Here is a 15,702-nt window from a genome sequence, read left to right on the forward strand (position 1 = left end):
CAGGAGGGGCTGTTGTAACAGAGAGGACTCGACAGTAAACGACATCCGCGAACACACTGTCGAAAAGGCCATTGCACCATAGCCCGTTTACCATATATAATCTGATCTCTTTGGCGCTTGGGACAGTTTTTTTTTAACCTCTACGCGAAAATAATGTTGGTGTCCTTAGGGCATGTAAATTGCCGAGGCCCCTATAGCCCAATGATGAGGGAGAGGCAATCCTGCCCAAAGCAAACAGCAGCGCAAGCTGTCATGATGCAGAGTACATTTCAACCAGATAAGATTCTTCAGCGGCTGGCGACAGCACTCATATTGCCGTACCATTCATGTTAATTGTGCTTTGTACCTAGTGCCAGGGGTGCCTGTTTTCATTATGTGCTGGTAAATCTCAGGCTTATAGCACAGCATGATGTTAAAGCCATATACATTGTATTTCAGTTACATTTTGGGACCCAGATTAACTAATAAACCCACAGCACTGTGTAATATGAATGGAAGAAGAAATAATCAGCGCTATGTTTAACAAGAGTCATTCGCCGATTAGGTGATCGGCTACACTTGCAATAAAAATATTTTAGGTTCATGCTAGGAATTGGGTTCCAGTGCAAAGGCAAACTAGAACTGCCCGATGCGAGAGCTGTCTTCGAGGTACATACACCCTCCGGTATTAATTCCAGTGCAAGCACAACACATCTACCGGTAATTACACACCTCACGCGTAGAAATATTACTAGCCCTTTATTTGGGTCTGGCTGCATTTGCCATTGGAATTTCATACAAGACAAGTCACTCTAGGAGACGTGGCTTTACATGAAAACCTAAGGTGCTTACACTGCCTGTTATGACCCCAGTGCATACACATTGCCATGGATTTGTGGGTTGCAACACAGTACTCGAGTCCTCTTTTGGTACTAGATAATTCCTACTTGTGAAAGTTGGTCAGCTGTGCCACAGAAGTCCCTGTGCAAGCATACAGTAAATCTGGCCTCGCTTTTCTCTTATAGACAGGTGATTCCTTGTACTTGTTGGGTCTGATCTGTAGGCAAGATCTAAAAATTACAAGGTTATTGAAACACCTCTTTTCGACCACACCAAACACTTACAGTGGGCATTGTGCCAGCGATGGCTTTCCTTCCTCTTGTGTTTTCTCTGCCATGGATCATAGCTTCTTTACCATCCTTTTGATTGGCTGACATATCCTTCCACTGTCTGAAGCTTCGTTCCCCAATTGGGGTTCGTCCCCTTATACACTGGTGCGTGTTACTGTACAAAAGGGTTATGTATAATTCATCAATGTAATTCTTCGTGGATCAAGTTTCAATCATTGTATTTACTGTTTCATACAACTGTTGGGTAATCGTCAGCCAACCCAACTTAAATCCTAAATGTATTTATCACAGTTTTCAAAAAATAAAAGCACAGATTCAGCTTCCTATCTCAATGCATTTCGGGCATGCACAGGCCCTTCGTCAAGGAAATCAAAATATCTGCCATGCTGGATATCCAATCATAAAATCCTGTTCCAAGATAAACCCCAATCAGAAATTGGTTGTTTACACTCAAGGATCAGAGAGTTAAACCCTGTTGCACGCTACTGACTGAGTACGATTAGAAGAAACTTGGCAGACTGGGAGTGCATGACCCGCTTTATCTTTTTATTCATTGCTCACATTCAGGAACATTTTTTTTTCTTTTTCATTCAACACTCCATGAAAGTGCATGTTTTAAGGCGCTCTCCCGCATGTGCTGTTCCCCCTCAAACACTTTGCCTCAGTGTTGCTCCCCACCTCTCCCAGCATTTCTGTAAAAGCACAGCAACATGTCTATTTTTTCTAGGGTATGACTAAAGAGCAGACTTTAACCCCTTGCATGCTGATGACGGCCCCCATCCGTCATGCACTACAGCGCTCGTGTGCAGATGACGGCTGGGGGCCGTCATAAACCCGCCCACTCGCGATTTTGCCGCACAGGCGCAGAATCGCAGCAGCATGCAAGGAGTTAAGGGTTGTTTTTTTTATCTCCTGCATTCCACATATTGCAAAAAAGCACAGGCTTGGCACACAAAGGCTTTTATAGCGCTGGGGAGAGGCTGGCAGCTGCAGTCACTCAGCTGGTGTTTGAGGCAGAAGTGTACTTCGCTTGACTGTAAAGAAGATGTCTATTCTCCCGGTGGCCCATACATCTGCACCCTGGGCTACCCTTCATAGGTCACACAGTTGGAGCATAATTCAGCCGGAGTCCAGTGGAAAGTAAATTAGGCCTAAGCAAGTGTTCAAAACTGGACGATTAGTGTCCACCTTGACGGATAAGACCACCACCTGCTCGATGTCATATAAATTGAAACAAACCGGTGCACTATCCTGGGTAACGTGACAAAAAGCAGTCAAAGGCAACATGTACATTTTTTTAAGCAGTGCAGACACAGTAGAAAGTCACACAAACTCCACAATCAATTTTAAAATAGAGACAATTGTTATCATTGAAAAAAACCATAATTCCAAAAATCCAATAAGAGGTGCAGATGTGAATTTTGAAAGTTTTAAGTAGAACTAGCACCAAAAAGCACTAAGCGTTGATGACAGTCTATGGAAGCGGTAGACCGAGACCTAGGTGTGAATTTAGAGCAACAGAGTCCTTTATTGGGAAAGGTAAAGTAGATTGGTCCCAGTGAATATTTGGAAGTCAAAAAGTTTGAAAAAGTCCCACTTCAGAGAGGGACTTTGGTGGTGATTTATATGTTGGAGTTATGTATATCCGTCACAACTGAGTATTCATATCACTAACATGAAGGTATGCCTGCCCACAGATTTAAATGCGGGCAGTCCTTCAGTTTTGCTATGCCAGAGACTACTCTTCTCCAACAACCAGAGGAGAAGACTCCAATGGCGAGGAGAGCAATATATTTTTTCTTTACTAAAAGAAAATTATATTTTCGTATATTCTTTTTGTGAAGAAAAAAAATACTGTGTGCTACAGGGCTGTGTCCTGATGACGCAGAGCCTTAGCCCATAGTGATATGATTTGCCAGGAACCACTGTGACAGTGTTTCCTGGCAATGTTTTTATGAATGACCGCTTGCTTGGAGGTCATTTATAAATTTGTTGGTCAGCCTCTAAACCATAGCGATGAAGTAATTTACTCAGGCTCTATGGCAGAACAGTGGGCCATCTGCTATCATATAAGTAACCCTCTCTATCACTTTTCTGAAGAAAAAACATAGAAATGTTTACTTAGTCCCAATATAAAAAGGGACTTTGTCATGTTTTGAGAAGAAAAATCTTCCCCTGTGTAGGCTGCCACCGTGGAACTGGTCTGGCTACCCGAAGCAGATTGGTCCCTCTGGCGATTTTGAGATTTCTCACTGAAAATTCCAAACGCAGAATGGGAATTCCCATTGTTTTTCAGAGGTGTGGGAATCTTTGAGCGGGCAGAACTGATATTCTAACCAGTGCTGTGGAAATGGCAGTTATATACTTTTCCCAGGAGGTCCAACTGAGGCTCTGGAGCAAAAGTTTCCAAACTTTCTTCTGGTGCCCAAACGACCACAGGAGTATATTTCTAAGGACCTCAGGAAAAGGCACTTTGAGACTCTCAAAGTGTCAGACAGAGGCCAACAGCAAAGTCTAGTCCCAGTCCAGTTGCTACTGGTTAACTGGGCATTTCCAGGAAAAGGCCTCTTGCAGCTTGTTGTGTCCCTGTAGCTACACATAACGTCAGCCAACGGAACCTTCTTTGATCTTGGTACAAGAGGCAGACCATTCTTTCATGGCTCTTCTAAGGTCACAGATAGAATGACAAGTGCTTTTCTGATCTTCAGCGTTTCCAGATGTGCCATATTTATGGTTTGCACTAGCTAGTGGGTGAAGGTGACTCCTATGCAGTGCTTAATTTGTGTTAAAAACAGTGCCTGGGCCATTATCAGGAGGCACCGCAGCTTGCACCACCCATTGCCCTGTCGGTGCTGTCAAATACAGTACCAATACAACTACTAATCATCACACTCCTAGAAGTTTGACAGTTCAGACTATTCCAAGCCCCCAAAGCTATAGGAATTGCTAGGGTAACAGGTATTAATAATTTTTTTTTATATTGGATTAATAAAAATCTATAATGTGCTCATGTCTGAACTACACAAACACCACCACCATGTGGCAGAATGTCATAAGTGCTGGTGTTGACAATTAAATGCCGGTGCCGAGCACTGGATACCACTGGTTCAAATTAAGCACTGCCTGGGCACTCCATAACCAATGGGATGAAAGTTCCCAAGGGCAACCCTCTCCACTTTTTCAGGAGTTGTTGTTTGCCTTACTACCAGCAATCCAAAAATGCCATGTGCCAGGGCAATGCCAAGTTGCCAAAATCTCCAGACACAGTAAAGTTGGGTGCTGGAGGGGGGTGGGGGGTGTATGGGAGCATTCTAGGGAAATCATGGGCATCCTTCCACATCTAACACTAAAATCCTGTTTGAAGCAGGTCCGGACCGATAACAAAACAGATGACAGACGTCTAGTTAAACAAAGCAGGGACCCTCAGTGACCGGACAGGAGATACACAATAATTGTTATTTGGGCCTATGTTATCCCTTTGAAGATCGCAAAAGTCTACAAAAGACCTGTGAGGCAGGCTTGGACACTTGTGCAAACAGGATGACCACAGCCCCTGCCCTGAATATTCTGCTGAGCCCAGGAGATCAAACTGACGTATTGCATAGTAGCCCCTTGGAAGAATTTCACACCTCATTCACACCAAGTAACTAGCTGTCAGAGGCTAATGCTAATGAGCCCCTTGAAGGCACAGATAGGAAAAAGGAAACATTCTAAAAGTTTCTTTTTGTTATTATTTTTATTTGACTGAATATTGACTTGGTTTTTAATAACTATTAAACATAGTGGTTTCATTATTTTTCTAGATAGCCGCATTGCCAAAATACATAATTATTATTTTAATCTGTACTCTGGTTTTCTACATAGGACAGCTAGGCCTGCCACAGTGAAAATAGCTTTGGGGGACATGTTTCTGTAAGGACGTGATAACTAATTTTCTACATGTCCCCTTGCACCCTTGCTTTGTGGGCTACAAAAAGGTTTATTTTGAAAGGTCGCACTTCAGGTTTAACTTTGAATCAGTCAGGCTATACATGGTAAGCCCAGAGCCATGCTTTCAGTCCCACTGTAGTGGATGGCACAAAGGGTGGTGCAGTCAACAAGTGGCATTTACCTTCCCAGGCCTTGGGTGTATTTTCTACACCAATACAATGACCTTATAGGAAAGTTGAATGTGCCAGTCAGATTTTCAGCCAAATTCAACATACACTGGGCACTGAATAGCAGTGTCCCCGTGTCAGAGTTTAAGATAATGCAAGTGAGTTCAAACATTTTTTTAATAAAAATTGGGTTTCCCATCTGAAAAGTATTTGAAAAATAATCTATGGCATTTAGAAAGACTGAAAATATTACATTCAATGTAGGTTTGTGATAACTTAAGATAGGTTTGCTTTTCCACCAGTATTTTGAAAAGTTTTTTTTTAAAGATTTATAAACAATGCTAGGCACTCACGTTATACATGTAAGACCCATGGAATTTGCCAATTAGTGCACCTTGGTTTCTATTTCAAACTTACTTAACAGTTAGTGTGAAAGATCTGAAGCTGCTAAAAGACAAAGTAATAAATTCATTGTAAAATAACGTGGCATTGAAACTATAAATATTATAAAATCACGTGAAACCAGATACCCAAAATCTAGTAAATTCTATTTATGCTAGCAAAATACTCAATTTAGAATAGCAATTCCACAATCCTGATTTAAAGAACCAAGATTTGAAAAGCTTTCTGGCACTAAATTCCACAACTACGGGCAATCCACCATTATGATAGTTTTTTCACAACTGTAAATATAAGAGTAAGCACTGGAACATTTGTAACCACAGCATAGAGACAACAGAGCAGTCACTGAAATTTAGTGAACACCCACAAAGTTGTGACTTTTAAGGTGCTTACAAACATTTAGCGGTAAAAAAAAAGAAACACGTTGTTGGTTTAGTGATAGCATACAAGTGGAAATGTAAGATTTTTCTAGACTTGCATGCATACACAGGCAATGTAATTATCTGCTCTAATACAGATATTAATTTTAGAGAGATCCACATGAGTTAATGGACAAAGCAATTTCTCATGAAATATACAGCAGAAATTATAGATAATATAATCAAGAAAATGAATATTGATATTTTTAAGTAGCTTTTCAAAATGTGTTCATTATGTGTTGGATTCTAATATGGTCCTAAACTTCTCAGTATTAAGCCTACGTGGCTTGATTTAGTTGTTAGCTCTTACAAGCCGGGGCTAATCCGTTAACTAAATCAATCTCTCTCATAAATTAAGTTTTGAAGGGCAAAGCAGCTTTACTTTCACATACATCTGTGTCATAATTGAGAAACACACTAAATGTATTCGTTGCTTGATAAACATTGGTCTCAATTCTGCCCCTTTCTTTCTTCCTTATCACCAGATTCCGCTGCTACCTGGTTTTTCTTGGACAAAGCCACGCCTCTCTAGCTCCGATATTGTGTACATTGGCTTAAGAGATGTTGATCCTGCAGAATAGTAAGTAAATATCTATGTCCCCATCTACGATGCAATTTTGCTATCATGTAGGCAAGCAGAACAGATGCTAAAGAAACCAAACCATATTTAGTAGTTATAGGCTATATTTACTCACAAGTTGGATAGCCAGAGAAGGAATTGCTACATATCACACTCCATTACCCCATTGTGCACATTGCAAATTGGAAGCTTGGTTAGCTAGGAATTCACTGTACTAAGTAATGCTTCAAAATAAATGTGCTTTTACTGTTCAGGATTGTTTCACTGATTAAGGGTAAATTCTTTTAGCAGTGTACATTCCATTTATTTTCATTGATGATGCCATGCCAGTACGGATAATACAGTTGAAAACACAATTATTGTTTTAGTTTATACAGTAGGTCCATTTTGAGATGGGTATATATATATATATGCTATTTTCAATGCATGCCTCTAAATATATGCCTTTTCGTTCTTTGAGGATTTAAAATTTAGATTTCCTACATGTTGTTCCAGATTCAAGAAAGCAATGAAATACTAGAGTTCCTATGTTTAACTGGTTCAGTTTTAAACTGCTCATTTATGGAACGTTAATTGTGATTACCGTCCACTAAAAGTGACTTTTCTTGGATTCAAATCTTGTTTCACTTTAATTTTGCAATTCAGACTTGCACAAAGTATAAATTAAGAATACAAAATTCACCTAAACAGACAAAAGTATCATGCCTTGTATTTTGCTGCAGAAAAATAACCAGTAATGGATGGTCTAACTAAAAGAGTTGACTTGAGAGCTGTTAGCGTTGCATGTCAGATGGATTACACTGAAGCTATTGCTTCTTGCTTAAAATCAGTAATAGACCTTATGATGTACTTTAGGTAAGGTAGTGACGATTGATTGGTAGTTGAGTCCAGCACATCTCCTAGTAAGAGTCTTTCCAGTAATGGGTAATAGTTTTTGTGTCAATAAAGAGAAGCAGGTTGACATTTTGTAAAGTTGTTTGTGTGGATTACTGGGTTAGTCTTTTACTGGAGGTGCTTAAGCAGTCTGAAATCGAGATTTGCATTCGGTTGTAACCCAAAGTATCGCAATGCAGCACAATGCCCATCCTTGCATTACTTTGCATCAAGGGAGCATACAACCACCTATAGGTTTTGACACAAAGATTGTAGACAGGAGTTGGGACCAAAATCCTGCGGCCTCCCTGAGCGGAACAAGGAGAAATGATCTAATTTCTCCTCCCTTTCTCCTCTTTTCAGTTTTGCTGCATTCTACAGCACACATCCTAAGGCAAACATAGAAAAAGGAAAATGTCTCAAACCATAGATGTTGTCGATGAAGGGACCCCCTACCTGTGCAAAAAGTATGTAGACCATAAAGCAGACACCCTTCATCTAGAACGCAAGGTGGCAGTACGGGTCTTTGAACATGCTTCCTGATCCTTGAAAAAAGTCAGCTTTCTGATCTGAGGTCCTCTTTGGCCGGCAGTGGAAGTGGTTCTGCTTATATCTGGACACACACATAATTCAATAGCATGCCGAAAGTACATGGTAGTTTGGCCTACAATTTTCCTTCCTTAGAGCCTTTACAGACTGCAGAAAATTCCTTTTCATGCATCATTTTTCACCATTGCAGGAGCTCATGTGTTTTCAGTTCTTCTTTTAGCCTAATCAGGCAATTTTGATCTGTTGGCTCCACCATTTTTATGCTGCACCCTCTTAGGTATAATTTAAAGTAATTCCAATTGCCTCCTGGGTTACCTCACCTTTGTATAATTCCTACCGGGTTACTCTCTTTTGTATAATTTAGATAGTGGAAACCCATTTTTTGTTGTAACTTTCTCAATACATCCACAAGATTCTAATATCTAGGCTCATACAAAATACGTTGCCTATATATTGTTTGAAATTAATGCTAGATAAAAGGATTCAATTGAAGACATCTCTGAATTAATAGTCTATGGACTTGTTTCTATAGTACTAGAGAGTCCATTAAAAACCAGGGGCAGGAAATAGGGTAAACCTTGTAATAAACAAAAGTTGTACATGGGTTTCTAGGACAGAAAGTTTGCCTTTTTTAGGATAGTGCCACAACTTCACGCCTTACTCGCTTCTCCCTCTTGCTTGTTTTATTTGATTGTTTTAATTTATTCAGGTTATTGATACTACATAAGTGATGTACTGCAACAAAACATAGGATATAAGTAAATGTAAAAACATTTTCGAGTGGCTAGTTTACTAACGGCTTCTTAATATTTTTACAATTAACAGTTATATACTAAAGAACTATGGCATCCTATACTTCTCTATGAGGGATATTGATCGACTTGGAATACAGAGCGTTATGGAAAGGACTTTTGATCAGCTAATGGGCAGGTACGTTGAGACAAAAATCGAATTCAAGTAAATACTGTAGCTTTTCAATCATCACATCAATGTCAAACATTGGGTTTAATTCATTAGTAAATATTTTGAGTGTGCAATCAATAACTCGATTTGGTCAGATTCTGCAAAAAAATAAAAGAATATGGAGGCACTGACTTTGAAACCCCTGTGATAAAATGGGGTCAGATTGGCTTTGTGTGTGCTTGCCACAGGTGGTCTGCCTAGTTGAGGACCATTACCACGTCACCTTCCCCTGTGGCCCTAAATACAGTACTACGACAGGCCATTATGCTCAGCAGACTCTTCCCACCAGTTAAATGGTGGTGGTGACTCCATCTTCCACAGCAAATCCAAACAATGGTAAACCTTGATAGAAAACAATAAGTTGGATACTGCAGTAAAGCCCAGAGAAAAAAAAGGATCTTACCTTTCTACTACATTATCTTCTTAGATATTTATAAAAGTTTAATAGCTCTACCGATGTGCAGGATTCCAAAATACTCGAGAACTGCTTTTCATTCTATATAAGCCTATTCAAAAACACATTTAATTATTACCTTCATAGAAGTAAATTTGGCCGATAGGCAGAACAGACTTGCAGAGACAAAAAAAACACTCTTCCTTTAAGCCTCTTGCCTAACCGTGCCAGGGCACTGCACTGACAAGTAATTGGCTGCTCTTTGTTGTTAGGATTCCTAAACTCTGTTCCACCTCCTTTGTGGCTAATTTACATCCGATATAGACAATTTTCACACCATCTGATATGGTTCGGTGTGATCATTTTGGTGAGTAAGCTGTTTCTCCACCACAGAAGACATTATGCTGTCACTGTTTGAGTGCAAAGGAAATAAATAAGAAACATTTTCACATGACTTGTGTATTATCTCTCCCTGAGAGTCTGAAGCTGGTGGTTCCAAGTCAAATAAAAACCTCTGGGGATTGCTGCTTCCATCTTAGCACTTTCGGAGAGCACATTTTATATTCCACAGGAAGAATCAGAGACAAAGGTTAGGGAACATCAATTGCTTTGCTACAACGACATGGCCATCAACGCGTACAGTCATGCTTCACTACTTGCAAACCCTCCATGGACCCAGCATATTCTGCATGGTTTAGAACCCGGAGACTTTGCCATCGTTTATCTGCAAGCCTGGAACATACTTTTTTTTTTTTTTTTTTTTAATTTTTGAAAACCTTTATTGGTGCAACAAGGAAAAGTACAAATAGTGGCCTACAACCCTCAGGCCGGCCACAAATACTGTTGAGCACAGGTGAATACAATACGTTGACGCAGTAGCATAGCAATAACAAAGAGCAAGCAGTCAGCGGTTACACTGTAGATCACGTGCTATCGCGCCTCAGGAGTAATGAAGGTTAATTTTAAGATTTTTTACATTGCAACTATTAGTGTCCAACTATTCTGTATCGATAGAATAAAACACAAACGAAAGAAAAACACAGGGTTCATGCAGACGTGAGACAGCAGTAGCGGCAGAGGCATAGACAGCCCAGCTAACCAGTTATCAAACCCCCACCAGGCGGCACGGCGGCTAGATGGTAAGCAACAAAGATATCAGTCCCTAAGACCCCGACAGATATTCACCACCACCCGCCCGTAACAACGACACGAACCCAAAATAGGAGAAGAAAGAAATAAATTAAAAAGAGAAAACAAGGCACCATAGGAACAGAACTGGAACATACTTTTAATGTCGGAGACCACTTCTGCGAGCAGAAGCCGGACTAGTCCGTCCTGAAGAATGTCGTCCAGCACTCAAAAACGAAACCAGAGCCGGTAGCACTTTTTATACACCGGGCAATGTTTAGTTAATATTATTGGGTTGAAACAATTTCTGCATATGTGTAAATGAATATTCCAAATCCAGTACTTGTTGCACTTTACTACGGCTATGAAAGAATACATTAAATAAGCACGAGTGTGGTAAATAAAGGGATTTTCGTGATTCCAATGGCTTATCAGCCAGCTAACATTTATTGTTCTTTTTCTGTAAAAAAAAAAAAAAAACCTTTTGTTTGAAATAGCATTTTTAGTTGACACAAGCTTTTTAAATACACGTGCAGCTGATCCTACATCTTTATCTATGTGCAACTGACTACAACTAAAAACAATGTGATATCCAGCTCTGTGCACACATTGAGAACACGCATTGGCATAGCCAATAGGTCTCGCCTTTTGTTTAGCCATGCAACAGTTAATATTGTTGCACCAAGGATATTGTGCTGCATAACTAAATACTTCTAAGGCCCCAAGGCCAAACCTATTGGCTATGCCAATGCTGTTTTTTTTTTTAGAAAACACTGCCCTACAAAGAAAATGACAACAAACAAAATATGGTTTACAGAATTGGTCATCAACAGACTGCATTTTGAAATATATTTTGAAGTTAAGGCACCTGTCTCAGAGGTCTTAGTGAACCGAGCAACTTTCAGGAAATGAAAACAGAAAGATAACTCTAGTGGTTAATGCACCCGAGAGATCTCTGTGGAGTCCTGTCACATGTTTGACTCATTATAAAACAGCATACAGGTATACTGTTTCTGGTGAAAAAAACTGTGCATCTTGCAGGCCACAAATGTCTATTTAGGGAAGATAGCTCAGTGGGATGCTAGATGTATTGCGGATATCTCGGAGATACTTGAAGGCCATTAGTGACAATCCTTGTAGTATAGATTCTGAAGTGACAAGCAGAGTATCTTTTTTTCCTCAATGGCATTGACATCAAGGTGTTAGGATCCATCGAGCCCCCAGACGACCAGAGACTCAAAGAAAAGAAATGCTGTTGCCCTGCAAGTGAGGCATTTTTCCTTCCCTCCGCTGGAACCAACCCCCCCCCCCCCCCCCCTTCTCCTCCTGATGGTCGTTCCTCTGAACAGTAAGCACGCAAAGTGCTTGAGCAGTTGAATTTGTCCCGGTAGGAACGTACGAACATGGAATAACCCTGCATTCCTTAAACCTGGAATAGACTAATTAAACTAAACTATGCACATTCGTCCCGCGGGATTCTTTCATGGGTCCATATCATCAAATTATGCCGTAATAGAGTACTACAGTTCTTTTATTGTCAAACGCACTCAATGTTAAAAAATATGAAAACAAATGAGACCACCCTGTTTAACACATATTCAATGTATTGGCCAATACATTAAAAAAAATAAGTGCAGACAGTGCAGTGCTCACTGTGTCAATCAGATTGTCTCAGGTTGATTCTCCAATACAATTAGACGTAATCAAATCCCAGCAGCTGTATTGAAAAATGTACGTAAACTCCGGGTAGAATTTTTAAAGCCGGTATTTGACCAATACTATATCACTGCCACCACCCGAAGTAGCTAGAAATGCTGCATAAGTTTGCATTTACACAAAAAACAGGCTCGCTCAGTGATCCTGATTAGATGCCGCTGGTAAATTGTTAGCAAAGATTCTAGTGGGGCATTAGGAGGCATAGAAACAACTACTCAACAGGAGTACCTGACAGCTAATGAAGCATTGACTGACAGAATTCATCAACACAACAGTTGCATAGTTATATACCTGCATGCGCCAGCAAAGTGCACCTGCTTTCAACTTGATAGTCCTACTATTAAAGCATCCTATGTCTGCGTACACAGGAAAGAAAACTGAAAATAAGCACTAGCGCTGAAGGCCAGCTGTCTAGATACAAACCATTCGGAAACCGTCAAACAATTGCATTTGTGTCTTTTTTTCAGGCGGAAACGGCCGATCCATCTCAGCTTCGACATAGACGCGTTCGACCCCACGCTGGCTCCAGCAACCGGGACTCCTGTTCTGGGTGGACTAACGTACAGGGAAGGGGTGTACATTACAGAAGAAATACATAACACAGGTAAAGAACATAAGTAATGCTTTTTCTTTTATGTTTAAATATAAATGTTAGAACTGGCATCCTTGGTGTGGTTCCTTCCCTAACTTTTTGCTGACTTTGTTTTTGCTGGGCTTAGGGTTCTGTGCACTTTACCACTGCTAAAGTGGTTGTGCTCTTTTCCCTAAAACATTCTAACATTTTTTTTTCCAATTGGCATATTTAATTTACTTCTAAGCCCCTAGTAATGTGCACTACATGTGCCCCTGTAAATTAAATGCTATTAGTGCGCCTGTAGCACTGATTGTGCCACCCACTAATGTAGCCCTTTAAACAAGTCTCTGGCCTGCCATTGCAGAGCCTGTGTGTTTAGTTTTAACCTACTATGTCGACCTGGCAAAACCAAACTTTTGCCAGGCCCAAATCTTCCTTTTTAATACATATAAGTCACCCCTAAGGTAGGCTCTAGGCTGTGCCAAGGACAGGGTGCAGTGTATTTAAAAAGATGGACATGCACTTTTATGTTTTACATGTCCTGGTAGAGGAAAAACACACATTCGTTGTTTTACTACTGCAAGGCCTATCTCTCCCATAAGATATCATTAGGGTTGCTTTACTACATTTTAGAAGTGTAATTTTCAAATGAGAAGAGATAAACGGTTCATGCTTGGTGTCTCTGGAATCCCAATTTAAAATCCTAACTTATTTTAAGTCAAATTTTAAATACAATTCTAAAAAGGCCACTTTTAGAAAGTTGCTATTTTCTTACTTTATCCATTTGGTGCCTTCTGCCTGTCTCTGGTCACATGACTGGGTGTAGTTGGCAGTTGAGCTTTGTGTATTCCACCTACACAGCCACACACAATGGAGGAATAGGTGTGACTGGATACGCCATGTCGGGCAGGATGGGAGGGAGGAGCCTCAGGTACATATGAATAGGCTGTGTCCTGTCTCCACACAAAGGGGTACAGAACTCCTGTAGTCTGCCTGGAGCCAGGGCATCTGTGCACTTAAAAGGCACGTCTCCAGAAGCTTCTCCCACTTCAAAGGCACAGCTGTCTATAAAAGAGGGACCACAGACCCCACCATTTCAGTACGTTGTTGAAACTATGCCAGGAAGAAAGACTGCTCTACTGCTACAAGGGCTACCACTTTGCAGCTACAAGGACTACCGTTGTGCTGCTGTAAAGGAACTGCTGCCTTGTTGTGCTGACCTCTTGCCTGGGGTAGAAGAACTGGACCTGTCACATCTTGAACGCAGGACCCCCGAGTATTCCAAAAGGCTAACTATATACCAAAAAAAGGCCTAGACTCCAAGTACTGCACTAATCATCCTGTAGGGTGTAATACAAAGGAGTGGTGCTCAGATCAAGGGAAAACAGCCTCCTGGGTCCCTATAAGCGGATATGATCCACACACTTTTACACCAAAGAGATCAGCACTCACTATCTATTGTTTTTTGGGAATACTATATGTTTTGGTCAAAGCAAGATCAGTCAACTACAATACTGGATTCAAGGATCATTTAATTGAAGTGGTTTACATCTAAAGTGCACAAGTTCATTCAAATCCGTTCAGACATATTGTGGGTTGAAAATTCTTTATTGACAATGTACAAAATATTCACACCACCGTAGCCAACACGTTTCGTCCCTTTCTCAAGACTTCTTCAGGGCTTAGTCCTTTCAGAGAAACATTTCTCAATTCATCTGTACGCATTAGTTTGTCCAGAAGATAAATGACCCTTGATTAGTGAAAAAGAGTTCTTTGTTTTTGAACAGGAAAAATCGTGTTCAGCACGGTAATAATCTTAGCCCATGTCGGCAGTTGAACCTAATCGGTAATGGTCGGTGTATGTGCACGTCCCCAGGTTAAGAGTCTTAACCCGGAGACGGTGCACCAACCATTACCAATTGGGTTCAACTGCCGACATGGGCTAAAATTATAACCATTATGAACATGATTTTTCCTGTACAAAAAACGAAGATCTCTATTTCACTAATCCGGGTTCATGTATCTTCTGGACAAACAAACACGTAAAGATGGATTGAGAAATGTTTTTCTAAAAGGACTAAGCCCTGAAGAAGTCTCGAGAAAGGGACGAAACACGTTGGCTAGACTGGTGTGAATATTTTGTACATTGCCAATAAAGAATTTTTTTTTTAATTTCAAAATACTTTATTGATTTTCACAAGGTATACAGAAAGCATATATCAAGGTAACCATAATGTATCCCAGGTAAAGTTTACATGTGAATACACGATTGAGGGTAATGCGCCTTTATGGTTACCGTGAGACTAATCACGTCAAACAGTGGCAGAAAGAAAAGAAGGAGGAAGGACAGGCAAAAGAGAAAAAATGAGAGAGAAAAAGAAGAAGAGAAGGAAGAGCACGGTTGGGCCAGTTGCATCAACGCTTTTACATTTCTGAGTGTGTGTGTTGGCATGTGGTATTGGAGGCTTACATAGTATAACCACCTAGTGCAGGTAACAATGAGCATTATACATAAATACAGTTATTTCAGGTGGAATGTATAGATCTCAAGATATGAACTGTGGTAAACCCTTTGTTCATGGAGGTTTGTAAGAGTCTAGAAACGCATCCAGAGAGTTCCACATCGTCCTGGAGGATGGTTTCCAAGGAGAGTTTTGCAATGCCATGTTGTCTGCCCCTCTAAGGTGGATGATCCAGTTTATCCAGCTTTTATATGATGTCTTACTCATGTCTTTCCAGTTGGCAAGGACCATTTTCACTGCAACCCACGATAGGTCTGAACGGATTTCAATGAACTTGTGAACTTTGGATGTAAACCACTTCAATTAAATAATCCTCAAATCCAGTATTGTAATTGACTGATCTTACTTTGATCAAAACATATATTATTCCAAAAAA

At 40.4% G+C, this 15,702-nt stretch overlaps 1 protein-coding gene across 1 annotated transcript in view; it reads left to right on the forward strand.

Annotated features, from left to right (window-relative positions):
* The window catches only part of ARG2 (arginase 2), a 52,428-nt gene that overhangs the window by 30,339 nt on the left and 6,387 nt on the right, over positions 1 to 15,702 (forward strand). Inside the window, exons 5-7 of the mRNA XM_086937163.1 lie at positions 6,513 to 6,607; positions 8,855 to 8,959; positions 12,698 to 12,834. Coding sequence (XP_086793289.1) covers positions 6,513 to 6,607; positions 8,855 to 8,959; positions 12,698 to 12,834 — 337 coding nt within the window. The remainder of the gene's footprint in view (positions 1 to 6,512; positions 6,608 to 8,854; positions 8,960 to 12,697; positions 12,835 to 15,702) is intronic.

Source organism: Lissotriton vulgaris, chromosome 9 (genome assembly GCF_964263255.1).
Source record: "Lissotriton vulgaris chromosome 9, aLisVul1.2, whole genome shotgun sequence".
NCBI classification, from domain to species: domain Eukaryota; kingdom Metazoa; phylum Chordata; class Amphibia; order Caudata; family Salamandridae; genus Lissotriton; species Lissotriton vulgaris.